This window comes from Hippocampus comes, unplaced genomic scaffold (assembly GCF_001891065.2).
Source record: "Hippocampus comes isolate QL1 unplaced genomic scaffold, H_comes_QL1_v1.1 scaffold92, whole genome shotgun sequence".
Taxonomy (NCBI): domain Eukaryota; kingdom Metazoa; phylum Chordata; class Actinopteri; order Syngnathiformes; family Syngnathidae; genus Hippocampus; species Hippocampus comes.
In genome coordinates this window covers 993,558-1,017,788 of record NW_017805379.1, presented here as the reverse complement: position 1 = coordinate 1,017,788, position 24,231 = coordinate 993,558, and the positions used below count along the sequence as shown (strand labels likewise).

General features: G+C 44.7%; 1 protein-coding gene across 2 annotated transcripts in view; it reads left to right on the top strand.

The window, feature by feature from the left end:
* The first annotated feature begins 20,930 nt into the window (after nt 1-20,930).
* ddhd1a (DDHD domain containing 1a) overlaps nt 20,931-24,231 on the top strand; it is a 13,523-nt gene continuing 10,222 nt past the window's right edge. Inside the window, exons 1-3 of one of the 2 annotated variants that reach the window (XM_019872589.1) lie at nt 20,931-21,969; nt 22,832-23,030; nt 23,916-23,917. In XM_019872589.1, the coding sequence (XP_019728148.1) occupies nt 21,273-21,969; nt 22,832-23,030; nt 23,916-23,917 (898 nt within the window). In that variant the 5' untranslated portion in view covers nt 20,931-21,272. The remainder of the gene's footprint in view (nt 21,970-22,831; nt 23,031-23,915; nt 23,918-24,231) is intronic. The other variant, XM_019872588.1, reaches the window with a different exon arrangement.

Genomic DNA, 24,231 nt, shown 5'->3' with positions numbered 1-24,231 from the left:
GAATAAAGTCGTAATATTCTCAGAATTGATCCAGTCTATCTTTTTTTTTTCCGAATAAAGTTGAAATTAAGTAGAATGAAGTGAAAATATCTGGAGCTAGAAGCTGCCATTTGTTGAGAGTAAAACAGTTGAAGTTGGCGATTTACAGGGATACTTCTTTTGTTGCAATTCTGAATTGTGCAACATCGCGCGTGTCGGCCAGCTCCGTTGTATTTACGACAGTAACATGCTTCTAAGGATCGCTGCCTTATCATGTCTTCCATCTGCCGCTACACATCCTGCATGTTTCAGAGTTAGTGCCTTGAGAGAGAGAGAGAGAGAGATGATCGGGAAGAGATTGAAGAACAAGACCCGAGCAGCAGCCGTGTCTCATAAAACGTCTGCATCGAGGGGGCGGTGGGCAAGGAAGGAGGCAATTTAAAAGCCCGGGAGAGGGCCTAACAGTGGCAACGAGAGCTGACTTTTATCCTGCATTGATTTACAGTCAAATGTTTTTCTGTACTGTTGGAAGTGAGACAGTAGAGAAAGACAGAATTAAAAGGGGGTCAATGGTATGGGAGCGGGAGTGTGGGTGTTGCATTCGGGACCACTGTTGAGACGGACGACTTCCTACTGTAGTCTGATTATTCCCTCGAGGCCCCCCTGGAAATGACTCCTCATGAAGAGCAGACCCTTTATAGATGGCGTAATGAGTCTAGGATACTGCAAGCAAAGACTGATGAAGAACATATCCACTTACTGTACTTCCTACTTCTTTGGGTTACTGTTCCTGAACCTCTCTGCCCTAGGAGGTTCCACCAAAGGCACTCCAAGGAGCTAAGCAAGGAATTTAAAATCAACATTTAGAGGAATTGAGACCAAGACTGGTGGCCTGGTGGTGGGTGGTTCAGTGGTTCGCGTGTCGACCTCATAGTGCAGAGATGCAGGGTTCGATTCCGGCTCCGGCCTCCCTGTGTGGAGTTTGCATGTTCTCTCGTTGCCTTCGTGGGTTTTCTCCGGGTACTCCGGTTTCCTCCCACATTCCAAAAGCATGCATGGCAGGTTGATGGAACACTCTAAATGGTCCCGACGTGTAATTGTGAGTGTGAATGGTTGTTCGTTTATGTGTGCCCTGCGATTGGCTGGCAACCGGCTCAGGGTGTCCCTTTTACTGCCCAAAGACAGCTGGGATAGGCTCCAGCAACCCTCGCGACCCTTGTGAGCCGGAATCGAACCCACGACCTCTGCACTGTAAGGTCAGCGCTAACCACTGGACCACCGGGCCGCCCCAGTCACAGTCAATAGTCCAAAAAAAATCCTGTCCTATCATGTCCCATTCCGGTGAAAACTACTCCCACTGCCGTCCTGATCCTGTTCAGAATGACTCTCGCTGGTCTCATTTTATTTGGAGGTTATATACATTCAAAATGGCTGTCCGTCTGTTCCAGATTATTTAAATTTCATTATAATTTGGATAATCACGCCCTGGATAATCACTCTACCATTTGTTTTTATTTATTTTTATTTTTTGCAATCACCCTGCCTTTTTCAAATGGGGTCTAAGGTTTATTTACAAGTGGTGCAGTCGTAGCTATTGCCACCCGGAACTACATGTGACATCATGCTATCAAGGTCTATTGTGTCCATGCATGCATCCGCCGCGCGGGAAAGACGAGTTCCTAGCGAGAGGAGGAGGAGGACGAGGGTATGAGGAGGAGTGGGAGGGGATGCTGTGTTGGGAATGCCAGGAATGTCCACCCATGTTTACAGCCCGGGCCGGTTCACACCTGCAGGTCAGGCTGCTATCACCGGCCCCGCGGCCCCCTTCCTCTTCTTCTTCTTCTTCCTCTCCTTCTTTTTCTCTCTCCTCAGTCCCCTTGTTCATTACAAGAGGGTCAAGCTCAGACGTGACCTAATTAGAAGCTCATTACATCACCGACAATCTTCATTAGCATGCCAGGCCGGCCCGTTAATCCATTAGCACCGAAGAGGGCCCCCCCGGCGCAGCCTTTGCATTCCTGCGCCTGTGGCCCTCCACTGGGGTCCCAGACACACACACACACACAAAACTAACCTTCAGAAATACTTAAAGCATATTTTCATGGCCAATAAATTTTGTAAGTGGCGTAGCAGAACATGTTATTATTATGGCAAGGTTGTCCAGATATTGTGAGTAAAATTCTCGATGAACAAGGATAAAATCCCTTAAACTACGAAAATAAAGATGAAATATTATGAAAATGCAGCATTTTATGAGAATAAAAATGTAATTTTGCAAATATTAAGTCATTATACAGTGAGAATAAACATTAGAGGAATCAAATCAAAATGGGAAAATAAGGTTGTTATTTTCTTCGAACTATGAGAATGAAGTTGTGCTTTTACGAACAGAACATCAAAATGTTGACTCTGGGAAAACAAAGAACATATATTTTTGTATTGCGAGCATAAAGTCACAACAACAAAAAAAACTTTTGTCCGAATACTGTACCCAATTATTCGATAGATTTTTCAGTAGGATATCCGAACACCAAAATATTTCAAGAATTTTTTTTCGTGGAGTTGCAAACATTCATGGCGTTTTTGTCTACTCGACATCATCAATCAGGAATCAGGTTTTTCAAAAGTAAAAAGTTACCAACAGGGAGAGGAGACATGAACTCTGTTTTCCACCGGGTCTTTGTTGGACGCCCCCGGGTGCAGATGGTGGTGGTGGGTGTTGGGGGGGAGGGGGGGGGTTCGGTGCTGCCCGCGCGAAGTATCCATCTCCTCGCTGGGGACCCGAACCTCCGCCGCCTTGTCTTTGAAACCTCTCCCGTCTGGTGACTGGCGAGCCATACGAGGGCTCAGAGCTTTGTAAGTGACTCCATTGTCGGGGGCAGATTGAGAGGAAAAAGGAAAAAGGGGGGGGGGGGGGGGGGGGGGGGGGGGGTCGGCGGGGTGCAGCAAGCCCTCGGGACAGAGGAGCAAGGTGAAAACAAAAAGGGTCTGCTTCTGTGGTCTGAAGAGGCCAGTGGCCCATCAAAGGCAAATGAGCTGACCTGCGGCCTTTGTCCGGTAGACAGCCCTGGCTTCATTTAACCTCTCTCCGGAGGCGAGGTACACACTATCCACCTTCGTGCCCAAAAAAAACGCCAAACCACTCGCCCCCCACCTCCCACCCACCCCGGATGCTTACGCCTTCGTCGACCCCGGCGGAGAAGCGCTTAGCTGAAGGACGGTAAACCCTCAGCTATGCGGCAGACAAAGGTGAACTTAGTGGAGATCTCCGCCATTGTTAAGTTCTGGGAAGGTGAATCTTTGAGCTGGAATGAGTTGTTGAATAGCGTGGATTTTGGTGCTACGTGGGACCACCAATCTGCCTTTTGCACCACACACATATCGGCATGTGTCTGTTTTCTGTAAATCTCCCCTTTGCAGGGGTAGTTAGTAGAGTCTATCCAAATGATCTATGGGAAGATGCAGGGGCGACACCCTTTGGAGAACCCGGGTAGAACTCTCTGGAGGTACCCCCACACTCTGAAAACTGCATCACACATGACTCTCAAGCCTTTGGGAAATTTTCTGTCAGCCTCACTTGTTCCCACTTTGTTTCGTTTTGAACCGTGACCAAATGTGATCATCCGTTCATTTTCCGCCATTCATTTTCGATTGGTTTTGGTTGGAATGTGCTGCTTCGATGAGTTTTGTTTGAAATGCCGATTTACCAGGAAGCCGGTGTGAATGCAGCTCCTTGCCGCATGCAAGTGCAAATAGTTGCTACAATATCCCGTTTCACTGTCCAGAAAGTTCGCTATGGTCTCACCTGCAGTTGCACCTGTGCATGTTTTGGGACTCTTTTTGGACCCATGCTTCCAGAATTCAAGCACATGACACATTTTTATAAATGACTGTCGATAGTGAGAAGCACGTTGAACTATTGGTTGGCACATCTGCTTACAATTTTGAGGTCCGGGGTTTGAATCTCGTCTCTTGGCTTTTCTGATTGGATGATGCATACCCTCCCGGAGTTTGTGTGGGTTTTCTTCCGGTACGCCGGCTTCCTACCACGTTCCAAAAACACACTTTAGGCTCATTGAAGACTCTAAACCTCAGGTCTTCAAGGGCCACGTTCCTGCATGTTTGACACGTTTCCCCTCCTTCAACACACCTGATTCAAATGATCAGGAGCTTGCTGATGGCTCGTACCTTGACTTTGTTTTTGAAGTTACAAGTCATTGCCTGTTGGAGTTTTTAACTCACAGTTGTATTTGAGACTTATGGCGTCTTCCTACGTACATGAATTATGCTTCATAAAACCATCTTTTTTTTTATATTCAATTTTCTTAGGGTTTTTTTTTTGTGTTTTACAATAGGGTTTTTATGTTTCACTATTAAAAACACGAAAAAAGGGTTCTTAAGGGGTTGGAATGCATGAATAGAATTTCAGTTTAGTTCAAAGCGGAATATTTGTTTGATATTTGACTAAACTGACTGACGAAGCTAAAATGGACCACTGTATATGTCCTGCAATTGGCTGGTGACCAGTCCAGGGTGTACGCCACCTTTGACCCAAAGTCAATCTGGGTTGACTTCGGCTCACCTGCAACAGGACAGGCGCAAAAGAAAATGGATGGACGAAATGCAGGTTGATAACATTTTTCTATCAGAACACGAAAATCGACTGTGGTGGCTGGGTGAGGCGAGGACGAGGGAGTACCTGGTACTGGCACTCTGGAAAGGGAACACGGACGGACGGGGATGAATGCGACCAAATTGTCCCGCTTTCATTAGAGTGCTGAGTGAAGCCTCTGCCGAGCCGTCGATTCCCAAGACTCTCGGATAACAAGTGGCTTCCCACACTGAGGCTTTCTGTTTTCTCTCTCCTCGCCAATAAAACCAGCCTGGGACGAAGTTTAGAGGGAGACGACAGTGCGGCAAGAGTGATAGACGGCCGTAGAAAGGGGACCCCTGCTGCGGTCTGCTGTTATCTGTCATTTTGAGGGGTAGGGGGGGGCAGCACAATGAATGGCTGCCGACAAGGCATTTTGGAATGGCTGTGATAAGATATCCCACCCCTGGTGTCTGACCCCTCTAGCACCTTTCAAGTAAGCAGGTTAACTGTCCTTCGAAGAGCTGTTACTGAGAGACAAAAGTTTTTGGGCCCAATGCGGCACATATTGGAAACCCAAGTGAAAGCAGATGATGCGAAAGAGCAAAACCGTGTTTTAACCCTCCTGCACATTTTTAAACTCATTCTAGCAACATTAAACATCACCTAACACACCTTTTAAACACATTGTAAAGATATTTGCCATATGTGTGACCCCTTAAATATAAAGCTCTTGTTTTTTATTTAATATTCATCCCCAATGCTAGTTTGACTTAGCAGCATGAGATTTGGTCGGTTTATCTTTCATGAGCAGACCCACAAAAATATCTCAGGAACCCATGGCCCTAAAGGCACAGGAAGTCCACCACTTTGGTTCGAATCAGCCAGTTTAGGATTTTTTCAGGTGACCTTCAAAGATGAACTCGAAATTCCGAGAGATTTTGTCCAATTGCAACCAAATTTGAACGTCATACACCACACAGATGGATGCCGCTAAATTGTGAAGAATTTGAGCTTTCGTCATTTTTTGTGGGAGCATGGTGGTGTAGCCTTGTTAGTCATAGCTGGATAGTATGTCACATCTCACCTAAAGGCAATAAATGCATATTCCATCCAGTGTGAGTTTTTTTTTTTTTTCTGGTCAGTGCAGCTGTGTTGGGAATGTCGGCTTTGCGTGAGGAGGCCCAGCCACGGTGGTCACGATGCAAACACGCGCACATCAAGGTTGGCCCATTTATTTAGTTGCACTTGTTTCATCAGCTGTACAAGAAATGTCTATTCTGTCCGGCTATGGCAACTAATAAAAAAAAAAAAAACATGAGAAAACACAGTCGGGCTTTGCTTTAAAACAAAGAGGGTGAAAATGGCCTTTTAGTAGATTAGATACACCTGCTCCATCTAGCACAAGGGTTGGTGAGTATAATATAAACATAATATAAACATACACGAATAACATTAACATTCTTAATGATACAATGACATGAGTTGTTTTGTTTTTTTGTTGTTTTGAAGGCAACACTGTACACCTTAACACTCATCTCTAGCCAAGGTGGAACCTCCCTAGAGTGTGTGTGTGTGTGTGCGTGTGTGTGTGTGTGTGTGTGTGTGTGTGTGTGTGTGTGTGTGTGTGTGTGTGTGTGTGTGTGTGTGTGTGTGTGTGTGTGTGTGCGCGCTGATAAACTGTGACCTCCAGCTCATGCCGCGAGTGCGCTAATGGCCACTGCGAGTAAGCTGGAGGTGTTTGCGCCTCTAAATGGACGAAGTATTTTTATCCTTACACACACACACACACACACACACACACACACACACACACACACACACACACACATGCGCACACACATCTGGGCGCAGCGCACAGTGAGCGACCGGCTGTGGGTTGGCACGTAGCGCTGGCACTGCTCAAGTTCCTGATAGCTGTCTTTGAAGTTCCTTTTTGCACCCCCAACCCCCTTAAAACCACCATGCATCCCCCGACTCCCTCCCGCCCTCCCTCACACACTCACAGCAGGAAATTGCATTCCGTCCTCCCGCCATGGCAGATAAATGAGGCAGGGGAGCGGCTGCACACTGTCACCGGCCGAGCTGGCCTGTCTCTGTGCTGCGTTAGCCACGTGTGCCGTTAGCTGCATCAACACGCTGTCATCGAAGCTGATTTCACGCAAATTGACCAACAGATTCTGCACTCTGTCTTTTACACCGAACACAGCCAAGTAGGATTTTGTTGCACATTTGCGTGCTTCTATATAGTGACATGGCATTATCATTTCATCTATTTTTGTGAGAGACATGCTGTAGAGGGCGGCCCGGTGGTCGAGTGGTTAGCGCGTCGACCTCACAGCTCCGGCCTTCCTGTGTGGAGTTTGTATGTTCTCCCCGTGCCTGCGTGGGTTTTCTCCGGGTACCCCGGTTTCCTTCCATACTCCTAAAAACATGCATAGCAGGCTGATTGAACACAAAATTGTCCTTAGGTGTGAGTGTGAGCGTGGATGGTTGTTTGTTTCTGTGTGCCCTACGATTGGCTGGCAACAGGTTCAGGGTGTCCCCCGCCTACTGCCCGAAGACAGCTGGGATAGGCTCCAGCACCCCCCGCGACCCTTGTAAGGATAAAGCGGATCGGAAAATGGATGGATGGATGGAAATGCTAAAAGTGAGTTATTTAGTCGTGCGTTCCCACCGAATGTGAAGTCGGGTGACGTGAATACGTATAAAGTCAAAACAAATGAATTGGATTGCAGCGTTTAATCACGATGCAAAAACTGTTGAACCAATTTTCTATGATGTTAGTCCTCTTTGTTGACCCCGCCTCTTAAAGGCACATACATTTTCACAGACACTAAATTAGGTCCACTATTTTTTTTAATGCATTGTATGCTTGTAGTTTGTTTTGGATGTTTGAATATTTTATTGTGTATTTTAAAATGTTTATTTCTTTAGTAATTTTTAATGTGTTAATTGTGCATGGGAGAGGGGAAATTATACACTTTAAAAAAAAAATAGTCTCGATAGCTTTTATTTTCACCCACTGAGGTCACCGCTACAGAAACTGGAATCAACTTTAGCGGTTCTAAATGCCTCCACATTGTGAGCTGCAGAACTGCACCTGGTTCGTTAGCCTTTGCATCAGACAAAGATTTTGACACGCACGTCGCGTGTCAGATCGCGTGTCACATCAAATGACATCATGGTCCGAAGACATTGTCTGGGAATGTCATTTAGAAAGTTAGGGAGGCACGCAACGGGCACAGGGGCTGTCACAAATGTGCAGGATGTTTCCCCGCGAGCGTGTGTGCTTGGGTCTCTGTATGTGTGACATCATGCTTGGTATGGTGTTAAAGCAAGGGACCGTAGGTACGTCTTGACGTCATTTGCCTATGTGTAAGGTGCTGGCCCCTGGCCAAAACCTATGTGTGATTAGTCCGCTGCGAGAAAATGAGCTACAGCTCACTAGGTGAAGTCACTCAGACCGAAAACCCAACGGTACCACCCCACCCACTATGACGAGTTCAGTACCGGAGGGAGCGTGCTGGTGCTCAGCTGTTGACTGTAGAAACCGTTTAAGTCATTTTCCATGTCTGAGTAAATGCTCTTAAGTGCTTTAAAATTGTTGAGAAACTTCAATTGCCTCATTCGCCAGAGTTCCCACGCTTAATGTTGGGGTGGCGTATGTCTACCTGCCAGTTTGGGGTGCTGAAGTAATGCAGTGCGCTGCCTCGAAATGCAGATCCAAGATGTTGTAGGGCATGTTTAAGACCACGTTTGGTTCTGGTGAATCATTTGTAGTTCTGTTTAATGGTCCATAACATCTCCGACTGGAAGATACGAGGGACGGGGTTGACGAGCCCAGGTAGAAATAAAACACCTCACAAACAGGGCAAGAACCAGAAGAAAACAAGGCATGATATGAAGCAAAACCAAATGCGCATCGAAACAAAAACACGGCTCATGACAGCGGGATAAGTTTTTGACCGCTTGATCAATGATTTATAAGTACAGGTATATTTAAGACAACCTAACACCTTTAAGCCCCAAGAAGTCGTGTTCGGTTGAATTGTATGTCGTAAAACCCCAAAAGGTGCAGCAAACCATTTTTCCGCACCTTTTCATTAGGAGTACCCGGTTGTAGTGATACGGCTTTCGTGTGCGGGGGTCGAGCGTGACACGCTGCAATCATTTGGAGGTCCAACGCAAGCTGAACACCAAGAAATTGAGACGAGTTCCAGGAGCTTGGCTTCCCGAGCTGTCCTTCGGTGAGAAAATACACCGAAAACTGCGATGTTCTCTCTCAGTACGTCGTTCTCTAGAAATTCCCACTGGGTATGTATCACAATAAAAACTACACGGCGCGGCAGTAGCTCAGCCTGTAAGGACTTGGCTTTGAGATCAGACGGGAGGGGGTTGAAGACTTTCCCTTGGTGCACGTCTTCGTACCCTCGTTGTGTATTTTGGGTGTTGGCCTTTAAATTGTGAAAACACGTGGCATAAAAAAACGGATTCCCGAAATGTATAAACCTCGAAGAACTGCTGTTATCCCTCTGCGACCGAGATTTCGAACTTGAAATATCGTATGTAAGAGGACGGTAAACGATTGCGCCGTAAACAGTGTCCAAGTCAAACAGTCGAACAGCTGTGAGTTGCGTCGGTCGTAAAAGGACTTAAAACAAGGAGAGGATGATTCAGATTCACAAAACTTTATCTTTCCCCGTGGAGCAATTATGGGATGTAAGCTTTGGGAAACGCCCCCACCCCCCACGTTCCTTGTAGAAAAGTTGATCAAATTGGCTTTTAGATGCGTTCTCAACCCCCCCCCCCCCCCCACCTCCTTCTTCCTTAATCCGTTGCTACAACCGGCAGCGCTCCCCACACACCATCACACTCTCCAGTCATCCTTCATGTGCTGAGTGAAGAGAACAAGGACACCATGCGGGCCCCCTCCTAACTGCGTAACACACAACACATGCCCCCGGCCCCCATTACCCACTGCTGCCACTGCCCCCTCGTGACCTTTCATCCTCCGCTGAGCTGTAGCAGAGACCCCATACACATCAGTGGACTCCTGATTGACAGGCCATGAAGATACACCAACATAGTCTCCATTTAGCTCAAGTACCGTGCCACCATCACCTCGGACACACACAACTCCTGCCGCCCCACCACCCTCCACTCCTCCACGGGTCCCGGGAGAAAACACACTTGAGCCCAAGTGTTTCAGAGCAGGATGTTTCCTGGGGAGAAAAGGTTTCGTCTCGGGTCAGCGTGCAATGCGGCGGTGGAGGGTGGATTTTCACAAGGATGTAAGGGGTGGCGGGTGGGAGGTGATGGGTGGCTTGGAGTGGATGCTTGACGAAGCGAGCTTTAGCAGGTTAGGGTGTAACTGGATGGAGGAAAAGCTGCCAAATTAACTTCTCACCCTTTCAATCACACCCCTGAGAGTAGCCGCTCCGCTTTTACTTGTGGGCCGACGTGACGCCGACGCTTTGAAGGGAGTGGACACCATCTCATCCTTGGCGCAGACTGCTCACAAAGCGGCCGAAGCGCAGTTAAAGAACACACTTTCAGGACCTCCATCTGCCTCAAACTACCCAATAAAGGTGGTTGTTGGAATGTTACCTAAACATCTGGGTAAATTGTTTTTTCAAAAAGTACCTAAGAGCCCATCAATCGTTATTTTTACCCAATCCGAACCGAGGCAAAAAGCAACGCAATTCAGAAAGATCTTGCTTTTTGTGTCTGCAAAGTTCCATCAATCATGATTGATGGAACTTTGCAGACACAAAAAGCAAGATCTTTGGCGATAAATATAAAACAATCAAATGAAAAGCAGGGCCTTCTACGTGTGCACATATTTTAATGCTGCTATTTAATTCTGCATCATGTTAAGTACTGCAGTCAGATTAGCACCCGTCGTATGGTAAAAAGATGAATGGATCCATATTTGATCCGGGGCCAGTTCAGCACGCATGTTCCATCTAAAATACCTGACCCGTGAAGCTTTTCAGTAGCCTTTCATTGGCGAGTGAGTTGCAGCAGTGCTTCATCAAGGGGCACAAATCGCAGACTCCCTTGTGATACGATGTTTTCGCAGTGATACCGACAGCGTCACGATATCGTGATTGTGCGACATGTCAAACATCCCACCCCAGGCATTGCGTAATTATACACAGGCGGAGTCCCATCTCCCCCAAAAAATGAACCCTGATTGGGAGAACAAACCCTATTACGGCGGGGGTCAGCGTGTTTTTCGTCAGCTGTGTCTCATTTATTTCTTTTCTTCGATTAGCTGACACACATACACGGAAAGAGACAATCTATTCATCCGAAACTCTGGGATCGGAAATATTTTGTTAGCGTCTTAATATAATCGATTGGAAGTCGGATTGGGTTGGGGGGCTGAATGACTTTTGAAAGAATTTCATTCTCCAACTTTTTATATCCCCGTCAACCGAGGCCGATGTGAAGTCTAACTGAGAAACATACTTTGCCACAGAGAAAAACAATCCCTCTTTGCACCCCATTATTGCCCCTTGCAAAAAAAAAAAAAAAAAGCAGTCCCTCCAGCCCATTACTATGTTCATCCTCTCAGCATTTGACAGGTGGAAGTACAACGTCGGGCTTTATGTTTTAATTATAAAGAATTCCAGATGTGAAGGATGAGGAGGGGTAGGGGGGCTCATAAATTAAAAGCAGAGCTACTCAAATGTCTTTTTTTTTTCTTTTTTTCAAAGGGACCAAGCAGGTCAGCATCTGCTTCTCATTGCAGCCAATGTTATTAGGACTACAGAAAAGGCCGAGTCCTGCGTCTGGCCCCTCAATAATTGACACTATTAAATGTGCCTAAGCAGATTTAGAGCATCCAGAAAAGTTGCATTTGTCTTTCGCGATGACTCTAATCATCTATTTTCAGTTGGGAACAGAGTCGAAGCAACCGCATACTCTGGTGCATGATAGCAAGGGCCTAGCAGGAAGCCAAAAATGTGCGCACACAAAAAATACAAAAGGAAAAACGGGGGTGGGGTGAGCCATGTGTAGGAATTTAGCATGCGGCTAAAGCTGGAGCGAAGTGAGCAGACAACAAATGGATGGCATTAGAAAAGCACCATGAGAAATCTTCTGATCCACTCGGGTGATTCTTTTTTTTCAGTTTGGATTCCTGGAGGAGATTGAAACAATGTGCTCTCACGATTATTTCGGAGGAAATTGTACAACCCAAAAAAGTAGAAGCAACTGTGCCTTTTGCAACAAGGTACCCAAAAATGGTGAAGTAACAAAATCGACAAATATAGCTGGTATCTCGGGAAAAAAAACCACACACACAAAAACAACTTCAAAGGTGTGTGAGAAGTCACACTCAGATTTACTTCCATTTTATTTTACATTTTGTGTATAAAAATGTAAAAAGTCTACACCCCCTTTTTCAAATGCCAAGTTTTTCCATCCATCCATCCATTTTCGAATCCGCTTCTCCTCACGAGGGTCACAGGCATGCTGTGGAGCCCATCCCAGTTGTCTTCGGGCAGTAGGCGGGGTACACCCTGAACCGGTTGCCAGCAATCGCATGTTGAATGGGAGTCAACACACACGTGTCACTATTTTGCTTTTATAGCCAAAGCCTGAAGGTTTTGCGCTACCACCGACTGCTATTTGGAACTGTTCATAACTCCCTCCATGACTAAAGCTCCAACTCTAGCCAAAGAAAAAACAGCTCCAAAGCATGATGCAGCCACCATCGTGCTTCGCCGTAGCTATTGTGCTCTTTTGGTTAGTGAGAAATGTTGTGTTTGCGTAAATACCTTTTGAAATCATAGCCAAAAAATTATATCTTGGCTTCATCGACCATAGCTGGAAAATCTGAAGTGTGTGTGTGTTTTTTTTCTGTGTAAGGCTTCCGTTTTGCCACTCCACGCCATAGCGCGGGCTTAAGAAGATGATTGCTGTCACATAAGCAGCCAGCAATTCCTGCACCTCATTCAGTGTTGTTGGTTGGCTTCTTGCCACTCAGTTGCAATAGATTCCGAGTTTTTAACACAAATTCTATCACTCGCTATAACCAGATCCCTTTTGTCACATCTCCCATCTTGTTCCTTCACACAAAGACATAATGTCAATTTCCTCGGGGGCAGAGGACTTTGGACTTCTTGACAAATTTTCTCAACCTTCGCTTGGATGGTAAAACACACGGTACATCTCAGCAAACCCAGCCAGAACACGTTGCTTTTTTTCCCCACATCACATGTTGTAGCGCTTCTGAAGGTGTCTTCACAAATCTCCCCCAGTCATCCCCTGAAGATCGTTAAGGTGTCCTGTCATGTGATGATGAAGAGCGGCAACAACGCGTGCAGGTGTTAGGCTGTTAAAACCAGACCCAAGTAGTTCCCAACGTTGACATAAAACGCACATGTAGGCAGACAGAGGAAGCGGGAGGATGTCTGCGAGATACAAAAGAAAAAGAGAGGGAAAGTGGTTGTGAAATGAGGTGGAGATGAACGGGTTGGAAGGGGTGGGGGGTCGAACAGGAGAGGTGAGGGCAAGCGCCTTTGTGGATCACTGGCAGATAATGGGCTCATTAGTCCAAACGTAGCTTAGGAAGGCTCCGCTGCTCTAAACAAACAGAACGGTCGCTGGGGGTGGGACAGATTTAGGGGCCCGGCATGGACAGAGATATAATGAGGCCCTCTGCCCCCTCTGAGCAGTCATTTGGAGGATTTTGGGGGGGGGGGGGTTTGGACTTGCGATGTAAGTGCTCTATGGTGACAATGGACTCGACGCACTCAATGATAAGTAGCAGTTTGGCAAACTATACACCAAAAACAGGTTTAAAGCTGTTCAAATGCCCCTCCCAGGTGAAGTTTATTCTAAAAGTAAACATTAAAATAAGAGCGTTACGCCTTATGTGTTTGAAACAGCGACAGCGTAGCCTTTCAGTCCGCTAGTTTAATGCTAACGCTCATCGTATTTCGGGTTCAGGGTAGGGGTTTGTGGCTCTGGTAAGCTTTGTGTGTGGAGGGATAGGGTCATTGTTAGCTTAAGGTTAGGGTTAGTGCTTACGGTTGGTTTAGGGAAATACACAAGTCATCTACAAAAAGATAGCAAGTGTACACAGAAGCCAACCACTGTTAATGATTCTAAAATTCCTCCATTTGAATCGGTTCCTCCCATTATTTTTTAACACTAGCATCTGACATCCATTAGAGTAACGCTAACGGAGTTTTGCGGTGGCATCTCTCCGTGGCTGTCCTATAAAAGAAAAGCAGAACAAAGGACAAGATCAAAGATATGAAAATGTTCGCACTGTCTCTCACTGTGTCTCCACCACATCTTACACTGTGACCGCACGTGAGTATGAAACGTCACCAATTACAATTGTTTCCCCCCCCCCCCATGGATTCTTGAACATTCACGGATTTACATGTGGCAAAGTTCGGGAACATGTGGGCCTCAGCTATACATCAGCCGCCTCTCTTGTCTGAAGCATACCCCGTCTATGTGGGTCCCCCTTCGTCCCCCTCTGGGCCATTCTGTACAAACATTCCAACACTGTGTCTGTATTCCCAGGGAACCTCGCTCAGATAAGTCAAGCCGACAGTGTGAAACATCATCCAAGATGGGCGAGAACACATGTAGGTCGGTCTCCGTGTAGAGCTACTGAGGGCGGAATGCTCTCCGTGTAAATGATGCACGACAGTCATGTGTGTGTATACAGTATATATATCTATATATCTATATATCTATATATCTATCTATATCTATATCTATATATATATATATATATATATATATATATATATGGGACACCCTGGGCCGGTTTCCAGCCAATCGCAGGGCACATCGAGACGAACAACCATCCAAGCTCACGCTCACACCTTTGGGACAATTTGGAGTGTTCAATCAGTCTGCCACGCGTGTTTTTGGAATGTGGGAGGAAAACGGAGTACCCAGAGAAAACCCACGCAGGCACGGGGAGAACAAGCATATTTATATTTTAAAATTCTAACTCAGAAATCTTTGCTGAAAGTGCAGCAGTGCATAATGGGGAGAAAAAGTATTGATCTGCTTCAACTGGTATCGATCCACCGGAACAGTCAAACCCAGATAGGAATGAGCACGTTGAGCAATTCCATCCATGCTTTTAGAAAATATTAACTTACACATTGTGCCTTTTAATGAGCTTCACTCACTTTCGCCCTGAAAATAAACAAGGCACCAAAGCAGACAGCCGCGGAGCGCTAAGTGCCACGTAGATTAATGAGGTGTGTCACACTGACCCTCTCTTCATCCCTCTGTTTGTCTGTGTGTGTATGGAGGGGAGTCCTGATGGGCTAACATGCTCAAGTAAACAAAAAGGCCGTGAAAACAGCAGGGAGACTGTCACTTTTGTTTGTCCGCATCAAACAGGAGGCAGGAGTGTTAGCCTGTTACGACTAAACCTTTCTCAAAAATTATGTATTTTTATATATTATATATTTACCTTTTGTGTTTTTATTTGAAAAAAATTACTGCAGTAAAATCTTGCATCACCAAAATAAAAAATAATAATATTCAAACTATGAAAATATTACAGAATAAATGTGATTAAAATATGTATTTTATGCAAAACAAATCAATATCGCTCAAGTATTTTAATTAAAATAAATATTTTGGTTTTGTAACAAAAATATCTCAATTCAAATTTCTTCTTCAAATAAGAATACATCTTACCATCAACTAATATTTTCAGAAAATGAAAAGATTAATGAAGTCAAATATTTTGATTAAAATACAATTAATATTTTTAAACATGAAAAAAAAAATCACTCAAAAAAAGCCTTCACATTGACTAATTTTAAAGAATATCAATTTGTGCCATACTGGCACTTTGGCTTACAGACTAGTTTTTCGTGTCTTAATGCTTTGTCATTTTCACTTTAGGAGAGTTGCTGTCTCATTTAAATCACTGCAAAAAAGAACTGCTATGCAATGTGTAAGACGCCGCTAAGACAGTAGAGTCCATTATTTAGGTGGTCACATTGTAGTTAAATTAGCATCTCGCATTACCAGTCAGCAGGAAGGCAGACCGGGGGCTCCGGTGTATATCAGACATTGCATGATAATGGGTCTGCTTGCCCTGGAGGAGGTCGTTACCGCAGGGCAAAGCGGGACCGACAAGCGGCTGGCACCTGAGAACCAGACATCCAGGAGAGGGGGCGGGAAGGCGCAGACGTTTGCCCCACCGCGGCCACAGGCTGTCGGAATGGAACGACCAGACGGGGCAGCTTCATCCATTACCTATGGGCAGAGGTAGATGGGGGTCTTTGGGATGGGGTGGTAGTGCAATACACACATTACATCATGGAGAGTGCAGCAAAGGAGGGGTGAAAGGTGAAGGATTCAGGAGTAAATGAGTCATGACCAACACTAAAGGGCATGGACAAGGTTGCTTGAACACACACAAATACACACACACACGTGAAAATCCTCCAAACATTTCCCTTGATTGTCAGAAATTTAGCAGCTCATCTGCCGAGATTTTACACACGATTCAGATGTGACATGCTCCTAATGATCGCCATAGTTGAAGATTCGTTGCTCTTTTATGAAAATAATTTGGGGCTTTTTTGTTGTAGGTTTTTTTTTTTTTTTTTTTAAATCTAAGAGAAGACTGAGGGCTGTGAGAAAACGGGGCACTGCAGCAATATCATCGAGACGGCGAAGTGTAATACTACTGTGTCCAAAGCTAAGCATGTTTGCATGTGTTTTTTATTGGTTTTGGGTCATTTGTCCAAATGTTATCCAAGAGGACACTGAGGGCATGAACCAAAGCAAAGTGGAGACTGTGGAGTATAATACTGCATGCACAGTATCCAGAGCTAACTATTTTGGCATGAGTGGTGGGATTTTTTTTTGGACAAAATTTTATCCAAGAAGAGACTGAGGGCAGCAACAAAATGGGGAACTGCAACAAATTTGGAACTGTGGAGTATAACCCTGCTGTGCCAAGAGTTAAGAAGATTATCATGTGTGTGGAGACTGCGGCACGTAGCAGCTCTTTGGTTGTAAGCTAGTACCAAACACACACACACACACACACACACACACACACACACACACACACGCACACACACACACACACACACACACACACACACACACACACACACACACACACACACACGCACACACGCACACAAAATCACATTTGCAGTTGCACAAAGTCCTCTAGCATTTCACTTGATTGGTACAAATTTCCTAGCTAATCTGCCGAGATTTCCCACACGCCTCGAACATGACACGCCCCTAATGCTTGCCAGAGTTGACGATTTAGTTGCTATTAATGAAAAAAAAAATTACAGACCTTTTTTGTTGGTGTTGTTTTTTTGGTAGACTGCCAACTACCGTTTGAAAATAATTTGCGAGTGGAATTTCAACGGGCTAAATTGCTTCCCCTTGGCTAACAATGCGGCAAAAGGAGGGTTAGCCATGTGTGCATGGTCAGCGTCGCACGGCGTAACCGTGAGTGACACATTTGGCCTTGAAAACGTGCTCCGCAACACAGCTTTTTACAGGAAACTGCAAAAGCCATGCAACGCATTGAATGCATCACGCGGGCAAAGCAGTGGAGGAACCAGGGTCTCCTGTGTTTACTTCGCAGGAAGTGAATATAATAGTGCAGTGTTCAAAGCTAAGCGCGTTAGAATATGTGTTTAATATTTAGTCATTTCAAATTGAATCTGAGAAGAGGGCAGCATGAAAAACGGATGAAGAAAACGGTGCTGAGCCTGGCCCGCCTGCTGGAAGGCCAGCTGCCTCATCACGAGGTAAAAGTGTGTGTGTGTGTGTGTGTGTGTGTGTGTGTGTGTGTGTGTGTGTGTGTGTGTGTGTGTGTGTGTGTGTGTGTGTGTGTGTGTGTGTGTGTGTATAAGGGCAGCTAGAAAACAGTGGTCTGTGGCAATGTGGAGACTGGAGTACTGCAGTCTCAAGAGCTAAGTGTTTTAGCATGTCTAATAATTTTATAATTTTGATACATTTTTCCGAGAGGAGACTGAGGGCAGTGAGGAAACACAGCTCTTCAGTAAAAAGTACACTGTGGACTATAAAACTGCAATATCCAGAGCTAAACATGTTAGCATGTGTGTTTATATATTTTGTCACTTTGACAGATGTTATCCAAGAGATGACCTGGGCCAGTTCTACAATTGTTTATCCGAAAGGAGATTGAGGGCAGTGAGAAAATGTGGTACTGCAGTGAAGTGGAGACTGTGGACTCAACAAGAGAAGCTAATGTTAGCGCAGGTGTTTATTTTTGTCATTTCAAGCTGTTCCATTTCACTTCAAGGCTGACCAGGTACTCGTGAGGAGGTCAAGCTGCTCGGGCACCAAATTGGGTCAACTTTTAGATGGGTCTTTATTTATTATTTTTTTAACCTTTACGAACACAATGAACAAAATGCTAGGATATATGTCGAGACGCTTGGTTGCATTTTCAACTGCTGTCTATTGGAGCGGAGACATCAAGCGCATTCCAAGAGTCCCAGGGCCCAATTAAGGGCAGATGAAGGGCAAGTTGTCTTTGTCCAAGAACAAAGGCAACAAGTGACAAGGGTGCTCTTTAAAGGCAGAACTCTATAAGGACAGCAGAGGAGGGGAAGAGAGGTGAGCAGCTGGTTATAAATATCTGTTGGCTCACTTACTGGAAGGAAAATGTGTGCTTTGTTGCTCATCCACTCTTGCAGGTGCTTGCAAAACATGACTAACCACTAATGTTTTACAACAACGTCCATGTTTCTTAAGCAACTCAAAACCATTCCAATGTGGGAATGTGACGCTCATTTTGAACATCCGTGCAACAAACAGTTTTTCACATCCTGCAAATGTTGACTTTTCCCATAATTCCACATCTTCCACAGTGAAGAAAAATTCTAACTTGAAAGATTTTCAACATTCTAATAACAGTATTTTTTTTTTAAAAATCTATATTTTCCATGAGCAAATTCCAGTTAATAGAGACTTGAACTTAAAGATGTTGAACTTAAAGATGTTAGCCGTTCATAAAAAGGATTACTTTTCAAACCATTCAAACTCCAAAATGTTTAAACTCACAATTTGTCAACTGATTCAACACAAAATGTTCGATCCCCCCCCCCCTCCACTCCCCCAAATCTACTTTGTCATAGATTTTTTTTCAGGAACATTACTGTTCCTATGTAAATGTGAAAAAGACTTAAATTTAAATGTAATTTTGGAGCTACCTTGTGGCCTGACATTTTTGTCTTTTTTTGGGGGGGGTTGTCAGTCTGGAAGTAAAAAGTGAAAAACACCGCCCACCCCCCCAAAAAAATCAATATGGTTTTACAACAACATTCTTGTTTAAATTGAGCCTAAAGATTTATTTAGGGTTATTTTGTTTACATGACAGCATTTCTTGAGTAGGGAAATAGGACCTTTTTCAAAACGAGCGTTACTGTGTCGTGACATTGCCACCTACTGGCCTGGTATTACATTACATCATTTTCAATCACATTTTTAAAGTTCTGGGATTGTTTTACATTATTTTCTGATGTGGAACACACCTGATTTGTCATCATGATGTCATGTAGATGTCCCACGAGTTCCAGTGCTGTGGATCACTCAAAAAATAGCTTTTGAGAAACAGTTTTTTGCTTGACATGTAGGCCACGAATTTGATATCAAAACGGCCAATTTAGGGCTAGGTGACGCTTAAATCATCCTTGTTGTGTAAGTGCTTGTCGTAAATGGGGCGCATCCCTTCATGAAATATGAACGAGCAACGGAGATACAAGATACATGGAGCACATCAGTTATGAACACAACAGCCAGCAAATGAACACGACGTACTGTTTACTCACCCTCTGCTCCTCCAAAAGTGACAATCCTCGGCTATGCAAAAAAAAAAAAGTCCTCTCACCAAAGACAAACCACACTCTGACACCCCCCCAACGCACAATTCAAAGTTCCACGTACATCACACAGTGAGAATTCTGAGAATCAAGTCAGAATTCTGATTTTAAAGTGATACCTGTACTTTAAAATCTGAATTCTCAAATCAACTTTTTCCAGTGACATTCTCTGACATTAAAGTCAGAATTGTCAAATCAACTTTTTTTTAATTGAATTTAATGTAATTCTGACTTTAAAGTGAGAATTCTGAGAATAAAGTCAGAATTTTGAGCTAAAAGTGAGAATCTTGGCAACCTTTTTTTTTTCCTTCACTGGCCCAAATCCTCTTCCGTCATGGAGGGGAGGGGACTTGTCTACACTTTAATTCCCACTCTCCAGTAAATTAGAACACAGCAGGGTAATGTCTGTTTATTCCAGCTGCCTGGGCCTCTTTCAAAGTATTCCACTCTGTCTACCAGCACCCTACACACATACACGAAACAGTATGTACCTGTATTTGTTAAAAAAAAAAAAAACGATACAAAGGTACCTTGGCTTGATTTGTTCTGTGACCACACTCGTAACTTCACTCGTGTCTCGAATCAACTTTTTCCATTGAAATTAATGTAAATGACATTCATTCGTATTAGCCCCTCCCTCCAAAAAGTAACATGTTTTTTAGAATGTACCACTTCATCTTATCAATTGGTACTGGAGATAAGAGTTATAGATTGATAGATTGGAAAGAATTAAACAGGTTTTGCAACATTTTTGCACCCCACAGGTGGATGCACGGTACCACTGCGCTATTATTAACCCACCCTTTGCATGCTTATCCTGAGAAGAGAAAAAAAATTCAAAGCGGTATTTTTCAAAGATAAAGTTATGATAAATTTGTCATATGAAAGTGAGCGTGAATTTCCAAAATACAACTTTATTCTTGGAATACTGCACATTTTATTCTGGAAAGGAAACATTTATTTTCTAATAAATGGGACTATAAAAAAATACACTTGTTCCCCAAAAAATGACTTAATTCCTGCAACAATACAGTTTTTGTTTGGGGTAACAATACTGTAGAGTTTTTTGGGGGGGGAAAACAACAACATCTACTACTTTCTTCATGTAGGGTTATCATTTATTCGTCTCTCTCTCTCTCTCTCTCTCTCTCTCTCTCTCTCTCTCTCTCTCTCTCTCTCTCCTTTTACCTAAGTGTATATTGTGCTAGTGTATAGGTCCTGAACCCAAACTTTTGAGAACTCTATCTATCTATCTATCTATCTATCTATCTATCTATCTATCTATCTATCTATCTATCTATCTATCTATCTATCTATCTATCTATCTATCTATCTATCTATCTATCAGAGCATCGTTACAAACGGTAATTGTCGACATCTAGCGAAGGAAGGTGGTACTGCAGTTCTAAAACACGGCTTTGTCGCCATTGGCTGGCCTTTCTCGCCATCTAATGGACAGAACACGATGTCGGACGTTCGCGCAGTTTAAACGTGCGCGCTCTCGCGTCAATGCGTCACAGCTGTCAAGCTGCGAACGCGCACCACTCACAATGGACTATAACGTCTCCTTCTACTCCCTTTGAATTTAGCAGAAGAAACTCATCAAGGACGTTTAAAAAGTAACATGACCGCAAAGTGGTCGCCACATTGGATTAAAGCGCCCCGGGAAAACCGGTTTACATGAAGGGTTTGAAGTGAGATATAGCCGTAGCCGTCACTAATAAGCTAGCCTCGGACTTCTACCGGCTTCGTTCGCCGCGGCTAGCTCGTTAGCTACCTAGCTGGAGTGATGCTAAGTGGCTCAGATAGTTATGAACAATTGTGTCATTAGGTCTTTAAAAGACAAACAATGTCCCCTGGAGGGACATACGGCGGCTAATAACAACAATAAAAAGTGGCACTCGGTAGGTAGTGATGGGTGTGAGTGCTGTCAAGACATGAGCCCCATGGACGAAGCCGTGCTGCCCGGGATGTCGTCCGTTCAGCCCGGTCTGGACGACCGGGGCGGGCTCCGGCTCCTCGAGGATCTCGGTTGCCCGCCCGCCGCCTCACCCTACGTGGGCGACGTCAACGGCGAGGGCCCGCTGTTCGAAAGACGGAAGCGGTCGCGCTCCAACAGCTCCAGGCACCACTTCGGCGAAGTGGTGGCCGAGCTGGGTCCCGAGGAGGTGCGCTGGTTCTACAAGGAGGACAAGAAGACGTGGAAGCCCTTTGTGGGACACGACTCGCTGAACATCGAGCTCATGTATCGGAAGTATAACGAGCTCAACCCCGGTGCGGCGAGCCTCCCGGTGGACGTTCAGGGAGCGAATGGAGAAATGTCGGTGGAAACCCGGACCATGGGCGTCCTCGGAGACCACGGGTCTTTGGACACATCCACACCGTCCATGAGCACGGATGAGAGAGACCCCGACAGCATTGACGTCCATGTGGAGCCCGTCTGTGTCAGGGGGGGACTCTATGAAGTGGACGTCAGAGAGAGAGGATGCTACCCTGTTTACTGGAAACGTAAGTATCCCTTTAACCCTGTTATACAGACATTTTGGACTCTTTTACTGATTCTAGTTTACTCCCTCTGGATGTTCCTTATAAGGCAAGAAGTCTTCATTTGGAGAGTCGACACATTGATGAAGTACAACACAAACACACAGCGTTATCTAATCTTGCCCGAACACCTTAACAAACAAGCCTGCACATAATTGTCAGTGTTTGGATGTTTCCCTGTCTGCAGCTTGTCATGTTATGACTTTATACTCTCTCCTGTTTGTGGTTGCACATCCTTCTCATTCGTCAATTCCTGAAGAGAGATTCTGCTCATTGAAATATTCTTTGAGCCACGTGTGTATTATTATTATCATCCTTGTCATTAGTCACTGCGGCAGCAGACTGATTAATGTGGGAGACTAATCACAGCTGGCCCAACTCCATAAGCCAATGAGACTTGGCCCCGCTGGATTTGTCTGCGTTAAATTACTATCAGCCCTTTGCAGAAAAGTAGTGACGTAACCTATTTTCTCATATAGTAGCTTGGCACAGTAGTTTACGCAACTGCAGCGAGTACCGGGTATTCATGAGCAGTAGTAGCCAAGGGCGTGACGATCGATTTGTTTCTATGCAATTAGTTGCTGATGGGGGGAAAACAATATTGAACTCATTTGATGAGAAGTGATCAAATTCTAGCATGTTCAAATTCGAGCAAATTCACTTTTCTGAAGGGAAAATATCTGAAGAACAAACAAATAATTGCAAACAGTCGGAATAGAAGCCCAGCAGAGCATCACCAGAGATGAAATCCAGCCTCTTGGTGATGTCTACGCATTCCATGCGTGTTGTTTTCTATTTTATTTTATATATTTTTTTATTTTGGCAGAGCAAGACCACATTCCGGTGCTGCGAGGCCAGTGGTTCATCGACGGCACATGGCTGCCCCTAGAGGAGGACGAGAGCGACCTTATTGAATGCGAGCACCTCAGCCACTTTCGCGGGCAGCAGGCACAGGACACCTTCGACGCCAGCGACATGGTCGTCCGGACCGTCGACGGTAAAGACGGTGAGCCATTACTATACACGTCATAGCTCAAGTACGATGGAACCTGTGTACTTTGTTGTCGCATCGTTCTTTAGCTTTTCTACGGCTACCTGTGATGGCAGAGAGAAACATTGCGACGTTTGTTCACTTTGTTTCAGGTGTCAGGCAGATGCAATTGTTGCTAGCATAATGGCTAATGACTGGCGAGAAAATAACACGACAAGTTTCCAAAGAAGAACATAGTTTATTGTCCATTACCCTCTGTTAGGTGTCTTCAAAGACATGTAGTCTGCGTTATGTCAAGCAGTGATTAACTTCTTTTTACACTTGTACAACCGTTTGGTGATGGTAACCACAGATCAGGAAATGGAAGCTGCTGCGAGATCGGAAAGGGTCTGGCTTTGATTTGCAGAATTAAGATGTTTGAATATCGATGCTTGAATAAAAATTAGTCCAACTCCATGAAGCAAAAATAAAAAAAAAAAAATCCACCAGCCCAAGAAAAAGCAAAACTCAACCCCGGTGAGCCCGTCACCTACTTAAAAATTCCAAAATTTCAACAAAAGCCATGTAACCCCATGATTAGCCTTTTGCCTCCATTTTGGGTACCTTCACAGCAAAATGGACTCCCCCCGGGGCTAATTTCCTGTGTACTCAGCAAGTCTCTTGCGCTGTCTCCTTGTCAGGCCTTTTCACCGCTGACGTTTACAAAAACTGCCGACATTGCACCGGAATCCATGATTTGCTCGCATCTAATATTCAAAGCCTGCTGATTTGACTAACAAACACCGGGTTAGGCCTTTTAAAACGTCAAACCCGGATATCTCCTTTCACTTTAAAAAGACTGAAATGGCTGAATGGATTTCTAGAGCTTATGATGACAGTGCTGATTGATGTATCTGTGCTCTTTAAGCATCCAGTACAGTGGTACCTTGCCCTCAGTGTTTAAATCATTCCTTGACCAAACACGTGACTTGATCTGCTCGCATATCACACGAATGTTCCCCATTGAAATTAATTTAAATGCCATTAATTTAAAAACTAATTATTTAAAGAAATAAAGGAGCGTCGTGACACCCGCTCTCCAATTTCTCCAATTGTTTTTTTTTTTTTTCTTTTCACACAAGCGGGCGGCATATGTGACATTTTTTTGAACCTCAATTTTGGGCTCTCAACCCCAAAACAAACACTTGAACCTTCCTAAGGTGGGGCACCGTTTCGTCAAGGTAGCACTGTACAAT